The sequence below is a fragment of the Lynx canadensis genome, chromosome B1 (genome assembly GCF_007474595.2).
Source record: "Lynx canadensis isolate LIC74 chromosome B1, mLynCan4.pri.v2, whole genome shotgun sequence".
In the NCBI taxonomy this organism is placed as follows: Eukaryota; Metazoa; Chordata; class Mammalia; order Carnivora; family Felidae; genus Lynx; species Lynx canadensis.
In genome coordinates this window covers 86762842-86788414 of record NC_044306.2, presented here as the reverse complement: position 1 = coordinate 86788414, position 25573 = coordinate 86762842, and the positions used below count along the sequence as shown (strand labels likewise).

Below are 25573 nucleotides of genomic sequence, written 5' to 3'. Positions count from 1 at the left end.
ACTAAATGCCACAAACCGCAAGATCATGACCTGAACTGACATCAAGAGTCAGACGCTCAATCAACTGAGCCTCCCAGTCGCCCCTTTAAAATTTTATTTTAAAAAAATTGTTTTTTAATTTTTATTTAAGTTTTTGAGAGAGAGAGAGAGAGAGACAGAGACAGAGACAGAGCATGAGCAGGGAGGGGCATAGAGAGAGAGGGAGACCTAGAATCCGAAGCAGGCTCCAGGCTCTGAGCTGTCAGCACAGAGCCCGGCACAGGGCTTGAACCCTCAAACTGTGAGATCATGACCTGAGCCGAAGTTGGCCACTTAACCGACCGAGCCACCCAGGCGCCCCAAGATTTTATTTTTAAGTAATCTCTATACCTAATGTGGGGCTCGAATTTACAACCCTGAGATCAAAAGTCATACACTCCACCAACTGAGCCAGCCAGGCACCCCGAGTATAACTTATTTTTAAAGAACAATAATGTGTAAGTAGATTTAGCTGGGGGCTATTTTTCTTGTTATACCTGTAATAGATCTTTTTTTTTTTTTTAATCATAAGAAAATAGGGCTCAGAGTAAGAAAAACTGTATTCTGACTTAAGCTCTGGACAAAATTAAATATTATTATTATTATTATTATTATTATTATTATTATTATGTTAAGTAAGCTCTTTGCCCAACATGGGGCTTGAACTCATGATCCCAAGATCAAGAGTCACATGTTCTACTCACTGAACCAGTCAGGTGCCCTGGACAAAATAAAATTTTAGATAAAATATTTTCTAAGGTCTATTTTCTGACACATTTTCTGGAAATTAACTAATAACAGATGGGATATTTGAAATGCAAACAACAATTAGAGCATTAATTCCCAACCCAATGAGTTTTGCCACATCTTTTTGCTCCAGTAAACCCTAGAAATATTGGGAAATATTACCAAATACTCAAAGGCAAGTTAACTTTAATCACCTTAATTTTTTTTTTTAAATTATTATTTTTTTTTCAACGTTTTTTATTTATTTTTGGGACAGAGAGAGACAGAGCATGAACAGGGGAGGGGCAGAGAGAGAGGGAGACACAGAATCGGAAACAGGCTCCAGGCTCCGAGCCATCAGCCCAGAGCCTGACGCGGGGCTCGAACTCACGGACCGCGAGATCGTGACCTGGCTGAAGTCGGACGCTTAACCGACTGCGCCACCCAGGCGCCCCTAATCACCTTAATTTAAACAACATAAGCCATAAATCACTTATAAAGTAGGGAGTAGGGTTGTACAATCAAGTAATAACAGTGCGGTAAGTCCCAAAAGATGGGAGATTGCTGGATCAGTCTCCTGTATGAGAACCAGAATGAAGTGCAACAGTGAAATATTCCATCTCTTTCTGTATATCAGAAGACTATTTTTAAAAAGCATGCATTTTTTTGGTCTTTATTAGTGATACAATAAAGCCACTTTGTCCCGATTGATTTGTTTGAATCACGACTATTCTTTCCTTTCCAAAACACCACTGAAGAGGAATGAATAGTAGTTGCTAAGATCAACAATCTAAGTGGACAGTGAGTAACAGTGAGGGGCACACCTTGTAGGCTGGAGGCTTCAGCTCCTGTGAGTCTCAAATTTCACAGATTGGTATTTTCTAACATAGAGAGTACATGTTACTCCTCATTGTGAGGAGTCAAAGCATCGGCTTGAAACATGTTACATTCCAGCAAAATGAACAGTCACCAGGCTTACTGGGTAGTATATCCAGCAGACTCCATGCCGAATGTTATCTTTGTATTGCCCCTTGAAGATCAGTCTCCCATCCGTGTCGTACTCCTGGGCGGGACCATTCAACTCTCCGTCTACATACGTGCCCTGGAGAACGCCTCCGTCCTCGTAAGTGTACACGCCCTGGCCCTGTAGGGCATCGTCCACATAATATCCCTCCAGAGTGCTGTGAGAGAAGGAAGAACAAAAGGGAATGGTCAGATCATGACTGTGCTCTCTGAAAAGAAAGGACCACATGAAAGGCACTGCATGCCCAGCTCTGGTTTGATGCTGACCTGTATTCAGCCCATCTCCTGAATTCCCTAGATCGCTGGGAAAAACACTCCCGAGATACAGGTAGCATTAGAGACAGAGAGAGATCTACTTCTTAACTTCCTGGTTCCTATTAATCCTTTTTCTCTGCTAGCAGAAATAGAGAAGAACAAAGGTACAGGTGGAAGCTGAGAACAAGCCTCATCTGAATACGTTTCAGGGCTAAGATGCCGACCCATACCGGGCAATAGAAATGGTGGCATATCACACATAAACCATTGATGCTTAACTCCCTCAAGAGGGGTCCAGACCTCACTGGTAGTTCTCAAGCTCTTTTAGATTGCTTGTACATGTAAGTATCTAATAATACGAAAGTGGTTTAGAATGTAAATGTCTACGTGTTTGTTTAAGTCATTAAATGTATTACTTATGGGTGACAATCATAATTGGTAGCCAATCAAAAGAACCCCTTCCATTTCTTTGGGTGATATATGGGAATTTACTTAAGTATATGCATGCGTGTGTGTGTGTGCATGTGTGTGTGTGCATGATCAGGGCAAATGGGGGCAAGTAAGGAAGACTGCAGGCTGAGCCTTGCTAATATCATTAGTAGTCCGACAGTGTCGAGACCCATACTTCTAGAACAGAAGCAAGCTCACGGGGGTGCTCATGGTGATATTACAATAACTTCTCCATCGCTCCTCATAAAACACTTTTGGAATTTCAGTATGTTTTCAGCCTCTCAAAGGTCATTATGCAAGGAAACTAACTTCACCAAAAACTCCCTTTATGTACAGCAATTTGGAATAAGGGAAAGACCAGCTCAAATAAGTTTTAAAATTTAAAATGTAAGATGTTTATTAGCAACAAAGACAGTTTGTTTTAGTACCTGCAGATAGTGTCCATTCATCAATTCAACCAACAACCATTTATCGGGTGCCTTCTAAGTAGCGAGCATTGTGGGAGGTTCTAGAGAGCATGATGAACAAAATAAACAAACAGGAGAGGCTGGCAGGCACACACTGTGTAGTGGGGACAGATGGGATGCAAAGGGGGCCGTGAGGACTAAGGTGGTCGCACCTGACTGTGCCTGGTAAGGTCTTGTCTTGCTTACTGAATGACAGAGTGAGCTGTAATTATTAAATGAAAAGCACAGTCTAAACAACACAGTAGCCCCTGATCACACTGTAATTACACTATCAGTAGTCTCCCAAGGAGATAAATAGTTCTCTTTCAGTTTTGTTTGTACTACCAGTGATGATAAACAGGCAGAGTAAATTCATGAAGAGAATGAAGTGCACTTTAGCATAGCCCTTGCATAAGTAATCACAATTCTGTATCAGTGAGGTTGGAACTAATGAGATTCGACCGTCATTAGACTCCCCCAACAGCCAAAAAATAGGTAAATAAATACAAACAAAAATAACAACAACCCTGTCGAAAGATAGCTAAATCAACGGACGCAATGATGCAGTAGATGGTGCGAAAAACAACTTCATCATCTATCTTCACAGTTAGGATGGGCGGATAAAATATAGGATGCTCAGTTAGGTTTGAATTTCAGAAAGACAACATATAGTTTTTGTAGTTTAAATAGGTCCCTAATATTGAAGGGAACACAGTTATCCTAAAATATTTCTCGTTGCTTATCTGAAATGCTGTTTTAACTGGGTGCTGTGGATTGTAATTTGCTAAACCTGGGAACCCTATTAACTAGATTCTCAGGGAGCATTCAAAACGTTCCTGTGTGTGTTTGAGCAGAATTATCCCGACAGACGAGTCTGCCAGTATTTCTCGGGTTGAAGATCAAATCTACATGGCATGGGTCTTGCAAATCCCTGAAACAATAAAATGGACTTGCACATACTTCCCCGTAACCATCCCCAGGAGTTTGTCCTATCCTCTTACCGTGGAGCCTGTCCTCGTTAGTACCATAGCACCAAAACAAATAGCTATTTCCCTCTTAGCCCGACTGACAAAGCTGCACAAATGCAAATTCTTTTTTAAAAATTTTTTTATGTTTATTTATATTTGAGAGACAGAGAGAGACAGAGTGCAAGTTGGGGAGGGGCAGAGAGAGAAGAGACACGGAATTTGAAGCAGTCTCTAGGTTCCGAACTGTCAGCACAGCGCCTGATGCAGGGCTTGAACCCACGGACCTTGAGATCATGACCTGAGTCCAAGTCGGATGCTTAACCAACTAAGCCACCCAGGCGCCCCCACAAATGCAAATTCTTAAGGCACCGGAGAGCAAACTTACTGCGTTATTTTTTAGCACCTGCTTGAAAGAAACAGCTTAGCCCCCTTAGCAAATTTGTATGATAGCTTGGATGAAATCTGATGACAAAAGGAGCATGTTATCACATGAACTGGGTTCTCTAGGGCCATAAAAATGACAAGGCTTTGAAATCCTCTGTCACCGAGGAAAGAAAATAAAAGCTTCTTAGTCTGGTGTGAAAGGTTCTGCCATTCTAACTTTTTCTTCCAGGGGATGCTGGCAAGCCACGGTCTGCTGCCTGTTTGTGTAAATGCAGTTTTATTGCAACACAGCCTCGCACATTCCTTTCCGTGTCCTCTGTGGTTGTTTTCATATTATAACAGCAGAGTTGCAGAGTTGCACCAGAGACTGGATACGGTCCCCAAAGCCTAAAATATTTATCATGTCACCCTATACAGAAAACGTTTGCTGACTCCTGTTCTATAGTCGTCGCTCACACTGGTTTATTCGCTGAGCCCAAGCACACCTCTTTATATCTTAGCTTCCATACCATGTGATGCTTGCTTCTTCCTGTAAAATATATGTAACCAAACACTTTTTTGTTTTAATTTTTTTAATGTTTATTTACTTTTGAGAGAATGACAGAGAGACAGAGAGCGAGTGGGGGAGGGGCAGAGAGAAAGAGAGAGAGAAAGAGAGAGAGACAGAACCTGAAGCAGGCTCCAGGCTCTGAGCTGTCAACACAGAGCCCGACACAGGGCTCGAACTCATGAACCCAGAGATCATGACCTGAGCCAAAGTTGGACGCTTAACCGACTAAGCCACCCAGGCACCCCTATAACCTAACGTTATAAATCCCGGAGGACACATCCAGGAAAAAAGTTGTGGGCCATATTTTCTGGTTTTTCATTCAAAACAGAAATAACCTTGGGATAAAAATGAGTCTTCTCAAGCCTCTGGCATTTTTCTATTCAAAAAAGAAATAAACTGAAAAAATGGCACTGTTTTGTGGCAGCTAAATTGTTGCTCTCTGAGAATACTTGAGAAGTAGCTTTCTAATCCTTCTTGCGGAAATTGGATTGAGAGTTGCATTTTGGAGGAAGTCTGCTAATCCTGGTTTACCCAGATCCTACCCACTCTCTGCATGGAGCCCTGCTTCCCCTAGTCTACCTTGACCTCTGCAGCCATGGTCCATCTTTCTCACTGGAGCCTCATCATGAACCATCACAGGACTGTCCATGTCTTTAATGATGGCCAATTTACGTGTCATATTTCTCTAGATTGTAAAACCTTTTATAGGAACAAATTAGGCATTATCCATCCAAGCATCCCCGCCCTAACATATGGACACAGCCTGCCTTCAAGTGGTTATTTTCTAAATGAAAGAATGGAAATGGAAACTGGGCTAATTTTGCTTTAAGAAGATGGAGAGGGAACATAACAATAGTAACAATGTTACTCAAGTGCAGGGAGTATTCTTTATATGCAGTATACAGGCATACAGTCTGCAAGTTAGGAAAGTTTCTGAAACTCTGTGCTTCATTTCTTCACTTGTCAACTGCAGCTACTATAAGAATTAAATGGGTTAATATCTATCAAGAGTTTAGAAGATCATCTGGGACACAGGGACTGCTCAAATAAATAATAACTATTATTATTAAACATGCACACTCATGGGTTTGATGGTGAGCTTTCTACTGAGAAACCAGGCTTAAAACAGCATCGGGGAAATAGTTATGAGATACTAGAATAGTCAAAGAAATGTATAAAACTGCTTTAAATGTACTTTAAAAGCAAGCAAGAAAAGGGGTGCCTGGGTGGCTCAGCTGGTTAAGCATCCGACTTTGGCTCAGGTCATGATCTCACGGCTCGTGAGTTCAAGCCCCACATGGGGCTCTGTGCTGACAGCTCAGAGCCTGGAGCCTACTTTGGGTTCTGATTCTCCCTCTCTCTCTCTGCCCCTCCCCAGCTCATTCTTTGTCTCTCTCCCCTTCAAAATAAATAAACACTAAAAAAAATTTTAAAAAAACAAGCAAGAAATATTCCTCTATCTGCAATAATTTATGAGTGATCCATTGCATGGCAGGATGGAATAAATGCTCCTTTAAGTGAAAAAAGTAACGTGTATTCATTGCAAAATAAACAACAACAACAACCAAAAAACCCCAGTGCTACAAAGATGTAGAAAGTAGAAATTCCCACTACTCTTTCTCAATTTGGCATGTACCACTTAAGATTTTTTCCCCCTGTGTATATATCATGTACTTTCCCACCTTTGTTGTGGCTGTTTCAATAAAAATGGGAACATACTGAATACAATGTTCTTGACTTGTATTTTCTTGAAGTCTCTTTCAACACGTTGGCAATTTCTTTGGTATGTTAAACTACAAAAATGGTCTTTTGATTTAGATTTTTCTGGCACCAGCAACTGAATCAAGTAACCAGAAATGTGGAGAAAATTGAAACATCAATTTTAATTAAATTTCTTTCCCTACATATACACACAGACCATTTTTACCCATTTTGTCAAAGCTCTCATGCTTAAATTTCTGGTAATAAATTACAAAAACTAACTTAAAAGAAATGGGGAATTTTTATAATTATTTATCTAGAATGACACATCTGCATTTTATTTTATTTTTTAATATTTATTTATTTATTTTGGGGGGAGAAGCAGAGAGAGAGAGAGAGAGAGAGAGAGAGAGAGAATCTCAAGCAAGCTCCGTGCTGTCAGTGCAGAGCCCCACAGGGGTCTCCATCTCACGAACAGTGAGATCATGACCTGAGCTGAAATGAAGAGTTGGATACTTAACTGACTGAGCCACCCAGGTGCCCTGCACATCTGCATTTTATTCAAATATTACTGTATTATCATGTTAAAAATTTCTTTAACACTGAATACAAAAAGTGCTTTTAGGAGACTTGACAGCTTTGGCTTTTCCTTGGTATTCTGGGGGCTAGAATGTTTTGGGCTTTCCATTCTCTGTTCCATCCTCCACTGTGCTCCCTTCCTTTGGTCAGCTATAGTAAGATAAGAACCAAGATGGGTGGAGGTGCCTGGGTGGCTCAGTTAAGCTTCTGACTCTTGATTTCAGGGTCTTGAACTCAGGGTCGTTGAGTTCTAGCTTGGCGTTGGGCTCAGTGCTGGGCATGAAGCCTAGTTAAAAAAAAAGGGGGGGGGGCGCCTGGGTGGCTCAGTCGGTTGAGCGTCTGACTTCAGCTCAGGTCATGATCTCACACTCCACGAGTTTGAGCCCCGCATCGTGCTCTGTGCTGACAGCTCAGAGCCTGGAGTCTCTTTCAGATTCTGCGTCTCCCTCTCTCTGCCCCTCCCCTGCTCATGCTGTCTCTCTCTGTCTCAAAAATAAATAAAAACATTAAAAAAAATTTTTAATAAAAATTAAAATTAAAAAGAAAAGAACCAAGAGAGAAATTTTAAATGAATCATAATTCTACTTTAAATTCTCACTTCTAACCAAATTAAATTGTGACTCTTAGTATTAAAACATTGTTTCAGCAATCGTTTTATATGACAATATATATATTATATATTTTTAGAAGTTTGATATAATTGACATACAGCATTATATTACATATTATCTCTTAAAATGTTGAAAACTAAGTAAAGATAAGAAGAACATCAACAACAAACCCAAGCCATCTACTAGGGCTGTATCTGCGAGAAACTTCAATTTCTTCTAAGGTGTGATATGCAAGCTGAATGGAACACTATCATGCTTCCAGGTAAGAGAATGTGTTGTTTGTCTTTAAAGTTTTTTTCTATCCTTTAATAGATCTGTGAGTCTGTCGTATCCGATTATTATAAAGGCTCAAAATGACAGTAACATTTTTTAACTTTATTTTTGTTTGTTTAGAGAGAGAGAGAGAGAGAGAGAGAGAACGAGTGGAGAAGGGGCAGAGAGAGAGGGAGACATAGAATCCGAAGCAGGCTCCAGGCTCTGAGCTGTCAGCACAGAGCCCGAGGTGGGGCTCAAACTCATAGACTGAGAGATCATGACCTGAACCGAAGTAGGATGCTTAACCAACTGAGCCACCCAGGCACCCCTGACAGTAACATTTCTGAAGAGCAATTAGTGAAATTTAGTTTTGCTCCCTAAAAATAAATCCTAAGGAAACTCTGCTAGCCACTGTTATCAACAAATAATAGTAACAGCAATAATAAAAGACAATAAAAATAATAATCCATCCTTGATCTTGAGGGCATTATGCTAAGTGAAATGAGTCAGACAAAGACAAATGTTGTGTGTCCTCACTTACATGTGGAATCTCAAAGGGCCTCACTCATAAAGACAGACAATAGAGGGGCAGTTGCCAGGGGCTCAGGGAGGGGGAGACGAGGAGCTGTTGTTGGTCAAAGGAGACAAACTTCAAGCTATAAGATGAATAAATTCTGAGGATCTAATGTACAGCATGATGACAATAATGAACAATACCATACTATATACTTGAAAGTTAAGACAGTAGATTTTAAACCGTATCACAATCGGGGTGCCTGGGTGACTCTGTCAGTTGAGCATCTGACTTTGACTTCTCACAGTTCCTGAGTTCGACCCCTGTGTCGGGCTCTGTGCTGACAGCTTGGAGCCTGGAGCCTGCTTCCGATTCTGTGTCTCCCTCTCCCTCTGACGCTCCTCAGCTCTCTCTCTCTCTCTCAAAAATAAATAAACATTAAAAATAAGTAAGTAAATAAATATTATCACAATAAAAACAAAGGTAATTATATGAGTGAATGGAAGTATTAACTAACCTGAATGTGGTAATCATTTTACAATACAAATGTGTCATATCATCATGTTGTACACTCACACTTACATATATCATATGTCCATAATATCTCCATAAAACTGGAAAAATGCAGATACAGAGTAAACAAAAAGAAATCCATGTTTTCTCATGCATTAGCTCATAGGGAGTCTCCACTCTGCAAGGTCTTTACAGGTTTTCTCATTCAATCTTTACAACTTGGAGAAGTAGGTATCATTATCCCCACTTTATAAATGAGGAAACAAGTTCACTAGATCAGAGCTCTTGTGGGTTGATTCTTCAAGTAAACTTTCCATCAATCTGCCAAGCTCCTACCGAGGCTGTTCAAACTCCTCTGAGAAAGTAAATACATTCGCCCCAGGGCTCTGAACTTGTCACAATTACTGCTAATGAGTGACCTCAAGTAAACTTAACGCAAGAAAGAAAGGCAGTCAGGGTCAGAGCTATTTCCTTGCTTCTCGTTAGAAGAGACTGGTAGGTGTAGTGAGAAGAGGAAGGCTTTGGAGTCAACTCACCTTGGCCTGAATCTCAGCTGCAGCTCCTACTGACTAAGGTGGCCTTGGACAAGTTATTTAACCTCTCTGTGCCTTAGTTTCTTCACATGTAAAATAGGATTATAAAGCCTACTTCACAGGTTGTTATGAAGGGAACGTGTCCAAAGTGGAACAAATGGTATCAAAGTTCTCCATGTCTTTTCCACTCCCTTGCTTCCTGTATGTCACAGGAATTGTTGCTTTCATCAGCACAGTTCATTACAATACAGATGAATGTATTTGTTGAGCCCGGTTCCAGCAAAAGCTGGATGACTATCAGGAACATAGAAGGGACTTTTGCCTTGTGTAGGAGGCTGGAATACATGACTTCAGAAGTCCATTCCAGCTCCAGTTTCCCTGAAATGTGATCAAGTGCTTTCTAAAAACCAAACACAAGAAATCCTGCATGGGCCTGCCACCTGGAAAATGGCAGCCTTTCTCAGTGGCCCACCAAATGGACACCTTTGCTTAGATTATTTGGCCAATGATAAACTACAAAAAGCCCTCTTAGCTGGACACATTAGTGTAGGGAATCAACACCAGGAGTAGTAAATAATACTTTGAAATCTAACTGGCACATCAAGGGGGAGCACCGATAATATAAAAAATATAACTAAATGAATTCACTCAACTTTAACTCATAATCAGGCTAAAAACCACACAATTCCCTAATATTCCACAGCCCAAAGCCAAATACCTCTTTCTTGTTACCATTCTAAAATTTCAAAAGGTTCTGCAAAATTGCCTTTACATCCATAAATCTTGGTTGAAATGAGAACAATTAAGGAAAAAATGCATTAAAATGCACTATTAGGGGCGCCTGGGTGGCTCAGTCAGTTGAGGGCCGACTTTGGCTCAGGTTATGATCTCGCGGTTCATGGATTAGAGCCCCATGTCAGGCTCTGTGCTGACAGCTCAGAGCCTGGAGCCTGCTTCCGATCCTGTGTCTCCCTCTCTCTCTCTCTCTGCTCCCCTCCTCCACTCACACTGTGTCTCTCTCAAAAACAAAATAAAAAAACATTTAAAATTTTTAGAAAAATGAACATTCAGACCTGGGGATTAGTATAAAAATTAGAGATGTGTACATCAAAGTATTCTGCACAGTAAACATTTTCATAATACTCCACCACAGTACTCCAGCGAATCCACTGGGCCAGAGAGACTGCAGGGCCTCATCAACAAAGCCTCAAGATTCCTTTCTCCTCACTGCATAAATGCCTTCATCTCAGGACCAGAGCCGATGTTAAGTACCAATTAACTAATCTTAGTCTTAGGACACTTTCTTCATTTCTCTACAGAGGGGGAGAAAATGGAAAACAAAGCTGCTTGAAAAGGCAATTTAAAAACTAAGGTCCATTTTCAAGGACCTAATTTGTGGGATAAATGATCTGGTAAAGGAGGACTGGTCTGAGTCTGGGTTCTGACTTAAGCCAGTTTTAATAAGTTTTTCTGTTCTACATTTTGCCATCTAAAAGAAAAGGCCAACTGTTGATTAAGATCTCAAAACTAGCGAACAGTCTGAGGCTGAGATCATAGTAAAAAGGCAAACCATGTACATTTTAGCTATTTAAATTGATTTAGAAGTAGATAGCTATTTCCTGATTTTACCTTGCATATATTTAATTAAGATGCTTCAATTCTCCACCAACAGTGGGCATCTCTGTGGCGTGGGAGTGGGGGTGAGAAAAAAGGGGGAAGCGTGTTCACTTCTTACACCGGTGTATTTCTTAAAGTTTGTTATTCTACCAAAAGTATTTACTATACCTGCAAATTTTAAAAAATAAAATATTCTGCTTCTATCTAGGAACTTGGTTGAAAACTTAACAGGGCCAATTTTCCTGGTGATCTCAATGTTTAAAATTCTTATTCAGGATTATCATATTGTATGTAAAGTAGAAAAGTGATTCTAGACCTTCCCTGATATAAATTTATATTTGCTTGAAACCCTCTCATAAATCACATGCCCAGCTTTTGGCAGAGGTTGTGGTAATGGCTTCACAAATATATACTTGACTCCAAATTCATCAAGTTGTATATATTAAATATGTACAGCTTATCGTAGGTGAATTACACCTCCATAAAGTGGATTTTAAAAATGCCACACCTGGGGGCGCCTGGGTGGCGCAGTCGGTTGGGCGTCCGACTTCAGCCGGGTCACGATCTCGCGGTCCGGGAGTTCGAGCCCCGCGTCGGGCTCTGGGCTGATGGCTCAGAGCCTGGAGCCTGTTTCCGATTCTGTGTCTCCCTCTCTCTCTGCCCCTCCCCCGTTCATGCTCTGTCTCTCTCTGTCCCAAAAATAAATAAACGTTGAAGAAAAAAAAAAATGCCACACCCAGTTTCAGGTTTCATGGAAGATTAGAATGCACTGGGCCAAATCTTCTGTCACTACCGCTTTGCGATTTTCCAAACAGGTTCTGGCAATCGCAAACAAACCCTTTGATGGAAACATAAGCCAGCATTACAGGTGTGAACAGCTTGTAAAAACTAAAAGTTTTTACCTTTTGTTTCCTCATCTGTTATTTCAAAACCTTGATTTCAGCCTTTTTGGGGGAAGTTTTTCAGACTAAAGCCTCCTGACTGGCAGTGAAAGCACAAGGTCCCCACTTTGTTTTACCCAATACATCAGACCCTGAAAACTGGGAGCAGTAGTAGGGGGAAAAATAAATAGGCAAATGTAAATTAAGGTACTATTCTCTGGAAAAACTGCTGACTTCTCCATGACCACATCTCATACCCACCTTAAAAAGACTTAGAGATTCCACTGCCCTTTTTTTTTTTCAGTCATAAGATTATCTCACTAATGTTTATGGCAAATCCTTTTAGCAGATGTCTCATAATATGATCAGTATTGGGTTTAAGAAAGAAGGTGACAGTGACCTTTTAAGAACTTAGACACCACTACATCACATGTCATAAAAGCAGTGATACTGACCTTCTCCCCTCAAAGTATTAGCCCCCATCTATCTGAAGAAGGCTAACAAAGATAACCTCTTAAGATCCTTGCTAACACCATCATTCTTTGATTCTAGTATTTGACCTAAGTCTCTACAGGTGTTTGCGTGGTATGTATAAAACTCATGAATTAGTGCTTCAAAAAGAAAAAAAAAGTCCATGAATTTATTTCTATTTCATAGGTAGTTACTGGCCTAGTGTTAACACCTGACATAGTGCTTCACCTTTTTCATGTTGTGACACACGTACACTTGACCGCAGGGGTAAACGGATGAAACTACTCGCAGCCAGAAGTGACTAGCTTACTAACTTGACAGAGGGAGGGAGGTGCTTGGGAAGTGTCAGGTCCCACCCAGCTACCCCCAGAGGCGACAGGATCAGTATCTTGGAGCCAACACAGCTCATTCTTAGCACACTGGTGTGGAAGATCAGTCTAGCCCTACAACACTGTGCGTCAGGTCTGGGAAGCAAGCAAGTAACCAACATGAAATTAAACCAAATCTGCTGGACTATTTTCCCCGAGTCAGTGGATGACAGGGTATGATCACCAAACTACCAGATTTAAAGCATGACTGTGTGTGTGGGGTGGGTGAGTGGAGTGGGTGCTCTGGGTGAATTCTACAATCCTACTTTTTCTTTCAGCTCCCATACTCATTCAGCAAGACTTTTTTTTTTGGTTAGTATGAAATTAAGGGAAAGTGCCATGATGTAGTAGCAGATGAAACAGACACAGATTCTACCCTCAAGGAAACCTCTGTCTTATAGGGGAAATAAGACATTTACAGAGATATAAATTTGTTGAATGAATAAATAAAAGAATAATTGCAGCATCAGGAGGTAAGAAGTGACACTTTCCAGAAAAGAGGTATAAATAAACTGCTATGAAAATGAGGCAGGAAAAGTTTCCCTCTGGACAGGTTAAAGGAAACCGCGAGAGAAGAAAGCATTGATATCAAATCTTAAGAGTCCTCTGTGGGACCCAGGTATCTGCCAGGTATCCACAGCAGGGCAAAATAAAGGAAATATCTGGCTATTTAAATGAACAGTTTGCAAGCAAACCTCAGCTAAAAGGAGATGTGGTGTGGGGTTGGGAACAACGGGAAAGAGAAGGTTGGAATTAATAATGAAAACACAATTTAACAAAAAGTCTATGATGGGTTTTTATTGCTTTCCTTACTTCCTTGTATCAGATAATGGGAGAGCCTGAGGGACTGTTAAAAACTTTAAACAAACCACTCCAGGGGTGCCTGGGTGGCTCAGTTGGTTAAGCACCTAACTTCGGCGCAGGTCATGATCTCATGGTTCGTGGGTTCGAGCCCCAAGTCAGTCTCTGTGCTGACAGCTCGGGGCCTGTAGCCTGTTTCACATTCTGTGTGTCTCTCTCTGCCCCTCTCCCGCTTATGTGTGCTCTCCTCTCTCTCTCTCCAATAAATAAATAAGCATTAAAAAAAAAAAAAAAACATTCCATCTATAGAAAAGGGATTCTGGATCACAAGCCAGTCTCTCGATCACCCTTGAACTGTCACCTTAGACATTCCCTTTTCCAAAGGAAATCCATGTTTTAGGAAGCTTCAGCTCATTACCAATGTCCAGAGCTTAGAAGCAGTTGCTCTGTCCTGTGCCCTGCAGAATCCTACAACCTGCTTTAGCTAAATCCATTTCCACATTACCCAACCAAGTGGTCAGAAAGAGAGCTGGTCCTCGCATGGCTCAGAATTCCTCCAAATGCTAGAGAAATTCACGTGGCTGCTCTTTGTTTCTGAAGCTGACAAGGTTTAGAAGTCATGGTTCAAAGGCTGGGTGTGTGCAACTCCAACTCTTCTCGAAAGAGAAAGTCATTTCTACAGTCATTCCCACCTATCTCAAGAGGGGAAGGAGCTTCTGCCTCACAGCGTTGTCAGGTAGGAGGCGAAAGGACAGTAACAAGAACTCTGCTGGGAAACATATTTTAAGCAGAACATACTAGTTAAGACAGCACTAAGGTCTCGCACATAATGAAGGTTATCCCAAAGAGCAGTATTTCAAACACCGTGGGTCTGGAGCTGTATGCCTCCTATGTTTACCTGTCACATGTCTCACTGCATGACCCCTGATGATGTGGTTCTGAAGAGCTTTGCTGAATATTTTCTTGACTAATCTCATGAGGACAGAGTATGCTGAGGAAATCATGAACCCACAAGCTGGCTGAATCTTCCTTTGGGATGTGAAGAAACCAGACCGTGATGGGGAGAAAGGGCTGTGTGCAGTGGATTGAGTGTGTTGTACTTGAGAACTGCCCAAACTGGCCCCTGACAAAAACAATCCCCATTTGTGGGACTTCATGGAGATCCATTCGCTGGAGGAGCAGGTGGAATCCATCAAAGAATTGGGACCCACGTAACCAACTGGTGTGCGACGGGAGCCCCCGATTCTGGCGTGACAGAGTGGCTGTGTCAAGCACACTGTAGGAGGCAGTGATGACGGACCCAAGCCTGAGGCTGGCCTCCCCACAGCAGCACAAGTGACTTTCTTGGTCCCCAAGGCAGTGCTTACATGTTGGGGTTGCTTTCGCCTTTTCTATTAGTTGTACTAAAACATCCACTGAAATTTCATTTGTACCATTCCTTCAAGTAAAGTAATTTGGTACCCCGCCCTAAACAAAACAAAACACAACTGTGAGTGGTACCTGCCATCAAAGAAGAAGAACTTTCCCCGTCCATTCTTCTCTCCGTGAACAAAGTTCCCCTCGAATCTGTCCGTGGAGGAGTAGGTGACTGTGCAGAACCCGTGTGGCAATCCATCATCATCCAGGTGCCCTGGAGAAAGGGAACCGCAAGGCAAACCTTAGCATCTTCAGCGCTCTCCCACCGAAATGTTCGTGCTCAGATCCTGCCAGCAAGTTCCCTGAGCAGCATCCCTTCCTTGCCTGAGGGGACAGTGAATGTCAAGGTCTCTGTGCCTGCATCAGCAGGATCAACTTGACTGTTGGGTACGCTTTGCGAATGGATGGGGACCACAGCAGAGGGACTTACACACGTTTCAGAATATGAACCAAAAAAATAAGCTTGCATGTTACTGGGGACTAAAAGTTATTACCAATAATAACATCTGCATGTTTCAATTTACCAAGTACTTCCCTACGAAGCACCGCTTCTATTTGGAATTAATGTCCCCAAACTATCACGCTTAATTGAAATGTGACTGAGCACCAGTTTATAGTCTATTATAAGGTACATTATCTTTGCAGTAAGTTATCTAATTGTAGAACTCAGTATACAGTATGATTTTATAGCTTATTATATAGTATGATGTGGAGGACTGCTAGCCAGGTGACTTTTGAAAACCTCACTGCTTGTTAGTTGTTACATTTGAACAACAAGGGACATAGCCATGTCTCAAACTGCCCTAACATTTATACACCTCATTGTACTAACACATGAACTCCTAGTCCTTCTAAGCCTGAACTTAAGCTTAACCTTGAACTAACTGCTTTACGTTGCAAGTCATTTCAGCTTTGAATGTTTAGTAATAACCTCGTCATATACCCTCTACCACGATGTTCAGAGGGCTTGTGCTTTAAATGCAGCTAGAAGTATCTACATGGCCATTTAAGTAGTGATTTTGAACATCAGCAGCACTTATACTGTGATCCTTAAATTGCTGGTTCTTCCTGGATCACAGACTGGTGGTATATTCTAACATTTATGTATACAGTCAATATTTAGGTTTTTTTTTTTTTAATTATTCTCTACATATTTCCTAAAACCCAGGAGTCACCTCATTGATGTCTCCCCAATTTCTCTGGTGAGCTAATTTTACGGAGGTGGGTGAAAATGAAGGCAATAATTAATCTACTGGCTTTTCCTGGGTTAACAACCTGGGTCATGGATGAAAAAGGTATGAAGGCATTAAACACTGTGTGCAGTGCAAGGGACATTAAACACTTAAATGTGGCTTCCAGATGGCTCACAGACATAAAAGAAAACACAAACTATATCACCACAATGAATGCTTTTGTCTCCTAAAATGATTTCTTCTAACATGATAAAAAAAAATCATCCCTTAGAAGAGAGGTTAAGTAATAAGCATTATTATGAAGAACAAAAAACCTCTTCACTTGTGTTATTGATTACATAAACATAAAATAACAATGAACAAATATACTGTTTTATTGCTACATCTGACTCTGTGTAGAATGAGTTACCTAGAATATTACAGCAAAACAGGGCTACTTAAATAAATCACAATCAATATGGTTCCTTTCCTCTTAACACAAATTTTTTCCTACAAGGAGCCAGGAAATTAGTGGTTAGAAAGCTACTAGGCCATAATTGCTTTCTCTCCCCCAGAAACTAACTATACATGACATATTCAATGATACTTGAGTCATGTGAAATAATTTGGACAATTATTTCCTAAACATGTACAGATAACATTTCTCTGATTGAAGTAAATTAAATATACTTTTTTTTTGTATTTTCATAGAAAAAAAAACCCACTCAGTGTATAGCTAAAAGCTTTCTTCTATGAAATGTTAGGATTAACATTTCTATGAATTTAGCACTCTACTTATAATTTAGGTATAAATATCAGAATAATCATTTTAACCTTATACTGAGGCAGTTACTAATTAGTTGAAACTGTTTTCCCCACAGAAAACAGTTCACGTATTTCAGACTTTAAAAAGTTAACATGTGATGAAACTTGTTCTTCTACTTGACATCCAGAGTACTATTATGATACTCATGAGTACCAAGGGGGAAGAAGTCCAGCGTAAATTCATTTGCACCTTTCCTCATTCACAACAGTCCTGTCCTACTTCTGGATAATACATTGCAGGTGCATCCTCAGCAGTGGAAAATTAGAGAAAATTTAAAGTGTCATACAACATACTAAAAGCACTGTGAGGGCCAGTACTGATCCCCAGCGAGATGAAAGCAAAAACACCACTCCGTCCCATTCCATGAAGAAGGATGCTTATGTCAATGTGTCTTTCCACAGGCCAGGAAGAGATGTCCCATCATTTCTTGGGTGACACTGTGGACATGTGACATATGACACTTCCTTCTCCCTTTATCAGTCCCTCTATCAGCGGGACCCCTTGTTGGCTCGTTTGTTTTGTTTTCCTCTCATCTTTGCCAAAAGGAGGATGATGTTATCAATGGACAGGATCAGTTAAAAAGCTAGAAATTACAGGCTGTGATCGTTCAAGAATTCCACCCTGAATATTTAATAGCCCGGAGTGGTTCTCCCCGCAGTAGAGCTTTGTATCTAAACAACAGCCACAACCAAAACAATAACAACAACAAAGAGACTTTCCAAAGAAAGAACTGTAGGGAAGAGAAGAAATTGGGGTGTGACGCCCTCACGTCACCTTTCAACATAGAAGATCCTCTGGTACAACTCTTATGCAAGCACCCTTTGGATAATAACATCCTGTAATATTTGTCCGGTCAGTAATGGCCGTTTAACGGAGGGGGCTACTGCTATACAGAAAAGAAAAAAGTGTGCAAACCAATGGGCGATGTCCTTCCTTGTTATCTAAAGTAAACCTTACCACAACCCCCCACATTCCAAGCTTATTGCCTCATCTGAGGAAGCCAATGCTAAGCACCTAAGAAACACACTAACTACTCTGAACGTGCTAATGATATTGAAAGCCCCTTCCCAATTCCTTCAATCCTTTCTTTTCTCTCTAGAGAAGGGCACACTAGCAAACTGCCCTTTCTTCCTTGCTGCTGTCAGAAGAAGGTACTGCTAGGGGCAGGTATCCGCAGGACCCGGGAAGAGAAGCGGAAGAAGCCTTTGTAGTTAATAAGGTTCTCAAAAAAACCACCAGGATCTTCAACAGCATGTCCTGATTCCGAATTCCTATCCCTTCCAAGCGTTACCTAACTCAGAGAGAAACACCAGTCCTCCTTGCTCTCATTGAGGTCAATTTGTAAAATGCTCCAAGACAGCCAACAGCCTTCTGGGCCGGTTCCCACCAAACAGAGGTTGAACACCAGACCCAAACAACAAGGGGAATTCACTTGAATGACTGGTCTGTGTTGCTAATGCTGTCCTGGCTCGTGTGCCATGTATCTGTCCGCGGCACGATTCTAAATATTTACAGAGGTTAGAGAAGGAAAAATTTACTTTTTCCACTCTGTTCTAAAGATCATTACCTACTGAACAGATAGAAAGTTAAAAATCTCCCCCTGGAGTTACCTCTGAGCTTTTTTCCTGTATCCTTGTAAGAACACAAGACCAGACCTGTATTTTGTGCAATGATGGGACACTTGGGCAAAGGAAATTCCCTCTGGATCAGACACTGGCTGCTTACTGCCTCAGGCTTACCCCACAGGAGATCTGAGAACAGGGGGGTGTGTGTGTGTGTGTGTGTGTGTGTGTGTGTGTGTGTGTTTCCTTCAGAACAAGAGACCCTTACATGCACTGTTGGTTTTGTAGAACAGGGATGCTTTAAAAAAGTAATAATAATACAAGCACAATACATTCTGTTTTGTGCAAAGGACATGCCCTTGTGAGGATGCATTCACACTGGTTGTTAAAAACATACTTTGATTTTTGAGAGTAATTCTTTGTGAGAGCTCAATTATTAGTTGTGAGGGTCCTAATTTTAATGCGTGGCCCACAGGGAGAGGGTGCTCCCAGTGCGCTGAGCATGCCTTTTTCCCAAGTACAGAACATGAGCCAACCTTATTAGAGACGGACAGGATCAGATATTAGGGGGCCTTAAAAATATTTTTAATATTTTGAGGAAGTTGGGGGCAGTGGAACACTGAGATGCTTACTTTCTTTCTGGCTCCATAGTTCTGGAAACTCTGACATTTCCTCCTTTTGAGTGTTCTTCCTCAGTGTCTCCTCTATTTCTCCGAGCCTTTCCATTTTTTCTTGTCTGCTTAACCACCTATCTGGATTATTTCTTTTTTTTTTTTTTTTTTTTAAATTTTTTTTTTCAACGTTTATTTATTTTTGGGACAGAGAGAGACAGAGCATGAACGGGGGAGGGGCAGAGAGAGAGGGAGACACAGAATCGGAAACAGGCTCCAGGCTCCGAGCCATCAGCCCAGAGCCCGACGCGGGGCTCGAACTCACGGACCGCGAGATCGTGACCTGGCTGAAGTCGGACGCTTAACCGACTGCGCCACCCAGGCGCCCCTATCTGGATTATTTCAAGGAACCTTCTAGGCAATCCCTTATCCTGCTCACCACTGCTGGTTCGTCTTCCCAGAGCAGAGCTCTGGGCCTGACATTCCCAGCTCTAAAAAGCCCATATAGCTTCCTATTGCTTTCAGCACACAATCCACCTCACCGGCCCATGACACAGCCTCTTCCCGTCTTAGCCTCCACTCTTCTCCTCGGCCCTCCTAGCAGAACTGAATGATTCGTCTCTGAATGTGCCTATGTCACAACAAGATGCCAAACCTGTGTGCACTCACGGAGCTCCTCTCTCCACCAGAACCAACTCTGGACCACCTCTTCCAGGAAAATCTTTCCCCATCCACTTCCCCAAGCTGGAAGTAAGTCTTACTTCTTCTCGGCCACCGTAATTCATCTGCTTGGATATGATATGCTTATTTAAAATGATATTAATTGTATTCATCTTTGTATCCACGGGTAGACAAAGAAAGAGATCTAGTAACAAACAGTTCTGTTCCCAAAGCTAAACATCACTTCCTACTGAACCAATGAGACTTGAAGAGTTTTTTCAAAAGCCACAGCAGGATCTCAGGTGGCATCGTCAGGCCCTCTGAGGCCAGGGGTTGCTACCTTCCCAAAGGCGCATAGCCAATAGGAGTACACCGATATTCCCTCCACCACCCACCTTTGCCCTCGGGACTCATCTGCTCAGAGCCTAGAACTTCACCTAGGCTACAGTTCCACCCTGACAGAGAACCAACATATAAACTCTGATCCTGCAAAGATCAATTTCTTCCCCAGAGTAAACTGCTAGGTTGGCAGAAAAAGAAGAAACAAGAAGTCTGTTGGAGGGGCTGTAAGCTAAATTCTCTTTCCCCTACATTTTTCTGAAGGTCACTGAACTCTGTCAGAACCAACCTCTGGAGTGATAAGAAGTGATACTGACAGAATACTTAACTGTTGCTTCCACACTCAGTCACCAAGTATTTCATATATTTGAATGACTCATTAAAAATTTTTTTTAAAAAAAGGAAAAATGTAGGGAGAAAGTCTGGTATGGGGGACAGAGGTTCTGGAGGTCCAAGCTTATCTCCTACCTCACTGAGTGTCCTTGGATTTGTGCCTCCGTTTCCTCCTCTGTAAAATTAGGATAATATTAGTGCCCACCTCAGAAGATGGAGTGGCTAATGTGTGTGTGGAACATTAGCACAGAGCATGAACACAATAAGAACTAAACAATCACAGCAATGATAATAATTGCGAAGACAATCAAACTGCTGAGAACAGAGGCTCTGTGCATGGAGAGAGGTAGGTGATTCTTGGACACCAAGATATTCAAACTAGCCTTTTACCAGTCTCCCATGCATGTGGTAGATGATAAGTAAAGACTATTACAGAGGCACTAAAAAGGCCAACAATGGCTGGAGAAAAGCCAATTGCTACAGTTCACTTCGTGTACACACACATGCTGTAGACACTGAGTTTGAGCTCTAGATGCTTCTAAGATTCTGCGCTGCTCTACCTGTTTACCGTCAGGTACAACTGAGTGACCGTGAGTCCTGGATTGCCCCAAACATTCAAAGCTTAAACTAGTTTTTTCCACCATGACCCCTCTCGCTCTCAAGCACATTCTGATTTGGGACAGTACTGTATATGGCCGTCCTATATAAGTGACCCTTTCTTGTTTGTATACAGAATCCCCCAAAACAACAGAAACATTTCTAAAGCTGCTTGTTCGCATTTTACAAGAAGCCCAGGGACTGTGGACAACTGGGCCTTATGTTTCTAAAAAGCTTCAAAAAGAAAGGTGGTCTAACCTGGGGAGCACTGTCTGCGATCAAGGGCTTGCATTAAAATTTTACAAGTAAAAGTAAACTCTGTAGAATAACAAGCCCTAACAACTCGAAGAGAGCATGTTTTTCATTTACCTTTCCTAACATGAAGGCACAAGATGTCAATAATGTAAATTTAACGAAGGCTTCCAATGAACCCTCTCAATCAATGTCTCTGGTGCCCCCTGAGCCCCCAACATTGGCTTTAATTATTAGACAAACAGTTCTGTGAGTTCACAACATTGTGAAATTAAAACAACAACAACCAGCCTTTGAAACTAGATAAAGGAGTAAGTTTTAACAGTCACACCAAGATGGATAATTCTGAGAAAATTCAGAATAATTAAGACCTCGAGGTCACTGCAGTCAGTTATGTTTTATAAAAATCAATGTATCCTTATGCATTTGTACAGTGTTGCTACTTTTTCTTTACCTTTTATGAGCACTTGTTTATACAAATTAGATAGAAACCAGACTCAACCAAAAGCTTAAAATTATTTACTTGGATGCTTGGTTTAAAATATTCTCGAATAATACCACACAACATTGCAAAACATCACGACGCACTGTCTGGGTTGGAATCAAATAAACACGCTAAAGAGTATTTTCCAATATTCAGTGTTACCAAATCATAACATCTCCTGATACAAACAAGTAGATTGTATAACGTCCCCACCTCGCTCTTTAGAACTAGCAAAAAAAAAAAAAAAAAAAAAAAAAAAAAAAAAAAAAAAAAAAGAGGTGGAGAAACTCAGCAAAACAAAGTGGCGAGAAAAGTCGGGGGAGGGGCGCTAGAAGAGAAGGGGCGGAGAAACACGACACCAAGGCGGTGATATCACCCTCAGCCAACGGCATGGAATTCAGAAAGTTAAGTGTCACCCAGCAATTTCGGTCAGGGCTTGCGGCGCGCCTGTACAGCGTGGCGGCGGCGGCACCCGGGCTCGGAAGCAGGAAGGGGGAGGGGTGGTTTCACTGAGTTCGCTCGGGGGCATTAGAGGCGAGGGCCACCGCCTCCCGGTCGGCGTGCGTTCAAGCCCCGGGTCGGGAGCGGCGTTCACTGCCCTGCAATGATTTCATCTTTTCGGAAAAGCGGCCGCCCCGGCCGCGGCTGCCACGTGCCTGGTTCGGCCCCGTGCGCTGCGCCGGGGGACGGACCCGGACGCGGCGGCGGTCACCGCAGGTCGCAGCGGCGAGCGGAAGGAAAGGGCTGGCAGCCGGAGGGGGGCTTGCGGTTGCCAAAAACGGGCCGGGGGGTCGTTCCGCCGAGACCGCCGGTCTCGGGGGGCCTGTCCTCTTGCGCACCCCCCGGCTTCCATCCCCCAAAGGGGGAAGGCCAGAGTGCGGGGCAGGTTCGCAACTCCGAGGGCGGATGCAGGCGGTGGCCGGCGGGCTGGAGTGCCCGTACCCTCCCGGGGGCCCCGGCCCCGCGGAGCCCAGTTCCTGGCCTGCGCCCCACCGCGCAGTGCGCGCTCCCGGCGGCGTGGCCGTGGCTGCCCGGCCCGTGCCCGAGCCGGGCAGCGGGCCACCCGCGTAGGGGACAGTGGCGGCCGCGGGGCCCGGCGCCGCGCGGGTCGCAGCCCGCCACTCCTTCCGCGTTCCAAGCCCTCGGCGCCTCCTCCCCCAACCCCAGAGAAAAGCTTGTACCTTCCACCGCCTCCTCCACCATCTCGTCGTCGCTATCCATGGCGGCTGGGGACGGTGCCCAGCTCTGGGCCGCGCAGCTGCCTCCCGTCCGTCCGGGTGCTCCCGGCGGCTGAGCGAGCGCTGGGGCTGAACCCTGCGAGTTTGGAGGAGGAGGAGGAAGAGGAGGGGCAGTCGGGGCTGGCTCGCACTGCCTCCCCCTACAGCCCTTTCAATTCCTTGGTCTTAAGCTGCTGCGGCAGCACTCGTCCTCCCCCCCCTCCCTTTGCCCGCTGGCCCCTAGCCGCCGAGGCTTCGGGGTGCCGCCGTGGCCGCCGCCGCCGCTGCAACTTTCTCCTGTAATACCCCCTCTTTGTTATCGAGCAGATGATCCGCTGACATCACCCAGCGCCGGTGCGCTCCCTCCCTCGCTGATTGACAGTTCCCTGTCCCTTCCCAGAAGTAAGGCTCCTTAAAACGAAAGGCGCTCCTGGTCCGCGCTGACTCTGCGCCCCAGCCAACCAGCCCCCGAGCCCATCAGGGTTTATCTTTTGCTTCTGCTCGGCTGGGTGCGCTCCGAGAGCGCCACGCGGTCCTGCGCACCGGGCTTCCTGCGGGTACTTGGGACCGCCCGGTTACCGTCCTCCGGGGGGGGGGGCTCAGAACTCTCGCCCTCCAGCTGTGCTGGGGCAACTTGGAAAATCCCCGGTGCCCAGCCCTCCAGCCCCGCCTCGGGACAGCCTCCAAAGAGCAAGGGAAGCCAAGGCAGCGTTTCTGACGCTCCAGCACCTCAACTTCCTCTCGCCCTCGCCCCCGCCCCCACTTTACCCCGTTTGCCACCCGGAGCTGCACGAGTGAGGCACGCAGGGGAGCGCAGGTGTCCCTGCGTCGCCGCATCACATCCGTGAGCAGGTTTCCCAGACTCAAGGGGGTGACATCCAGCCCCGATTCCTCTCCGGGCTGGGGCTTCCACCCCAGCGCTACGCGTCCCCACCCTCCTCGGGACTGTCAGGCGTTTCGAGTGATTCGGGAATTCAGCAAATCCAAATGGCAGCGGGCTCGTTATCAGGCAGGGGACTAGCCGCAGGGAAGGCCCGGCAGGTTCCTCCTCGCGGTTGTGGTGATGGAAAAGAAGCCACTGAGTGGAGCTAACGAGGAACGACCCTCCTCCGTCTGGCGCGCCTCCTTCTCGCGCCTTCCGCCCTGTACGTGTGATGCCCCAGCTGTCTCCCTGTTTCTCCAAGTGCCAAACACTCCATAGATTCGGGCTCTTAAAGTGGAGAAAATCACGGGGCACCCAGTTCCCGGCCCAGCCACTTACTGTCATTGTGGCATTGCCTCTTACAGGTGGCGGTAAAGGGCGGCTGTAAATAGCTGGTTAAATGGATATGCAAATGTACACAATGTACCGTGGAATTACAGGGTGCTGCTCTGGGCATCTGCCAAGAACAGCTACTGCACGGGAGGAGGGGACAGGAGCGAGCAAAGAAAGTTGTTCCATTTTGTTTTCAGAACAACGAATGAGACTTTGGGGATTTCAGAGTACTTCCAGCACCCGGAGACCACGCCTTGTTTTCGGCTTTGTGCTTAAATGCTAGATATTTTTATCGAGTATTGTGAGTTTCTTCTTAAATTCAGTTTTTCTTTGTGAAACAAAAACAACAACAACAATGTTAGGGACGCTTGTCCCATTCACTGCCAGGAATTTCAATCTCTTTTGACTGGTTTTGAGAAACAGAGGGAAGGGCCCTGGACCAGGAGTTAGGATACTTGGGTCCTGGGGTTGCTGACCTGCAGAGGGGCCTTGGGATCTTTAGAACAGAGTGAAAATTCCTCCTGCCGGGGAGAAGAGGCTTAGGCTGCTCTAGTGTGAGACTGCTCAGGCATATACTATACTACTCTGAGATCCCCTGACTCAGGCTAGACCACTCAGAGGTCTCCTGGCTTCGGCTAGACCACTTTGAGTTCTTCCTGCTTAGGCTATGCTGGTATAAGTTCCCTCCAGCTTGGTCTAGATCACTCAAAGGACTGCCAGCCTAGGCTTGACCACCCTGAGATTCCCCCACTACCACCCCCCCCCCAGCTGGGGTTAGACTACTTTGAGGTCCCCTGGCTTAGAGTAAACCTCTCTGAAGTCTTCCGGCTTAAGTGCAACCTCCCTAAAGTCCTCCAGTAAAATACATGGGCCCCAAAGCTGTGCAGAGCAGGTGTCCCTGAAGTGGAAGATGAAAGAGTTACTTCAGGTTTCATCATCTTCAAACATGAACCACAGAAATAGGGTTTTTTTTTTTCCTGATTTTTTAAAAAGCTATCAGGTACCGAACTTGGTCTCTCATTGGTTTTGAGTTATGTGATATTTTTCTTATTTCCTTTTTAAACATATCATCTCCTCCCTTACATGTTACATGATGCACAAAAACACACCAGTTCTTCTTCCCCAGTTTCCAGTTTATCAAGAGGCAGAAAACATGCCGAAAGCTTCAAGGAAGCAAAAAGAATT

General features: G+C 43.8%; 1 protein-coding gene across 2 annotated transcripts in view; it reads right to left on the bottom strand.

Moving 5' to 3' along the window:
* Window positions 1–23737, bottom strand: part of SETD7 (SET domain containing 7, histone lysine methyltransferase) — a 51150-nt gene extending 27413 nt beyond the window's left edge. Inside the window, exons 1-3 of one of the 2 annotated variants that reach the window (XM_030313033.1) lie at window positions 23098–23737; window positions 15165–15294; window positions 1724–1925 (exon numbers count right to left, since the gene is read on the bottom strand). In XM_030313033.1, coding sequence (XP_030168893.1) covers window positions 1724–1925; window positions 15165–15294; window positions 23098–23137 — 372 coding nt within the window. In that variant the 5' untranslated portion in view covers window positions 23138–23737. The remainder of the gene's footprint in view (window positions 1–1723; window positions 1926–15164; window positions 15295–23097) is intronic. The other variant, XM_030313034.1, reaches the window with a different exon arrangement.
* Window positions 23738–25573: the final 1836 nt, after the last annotated feature.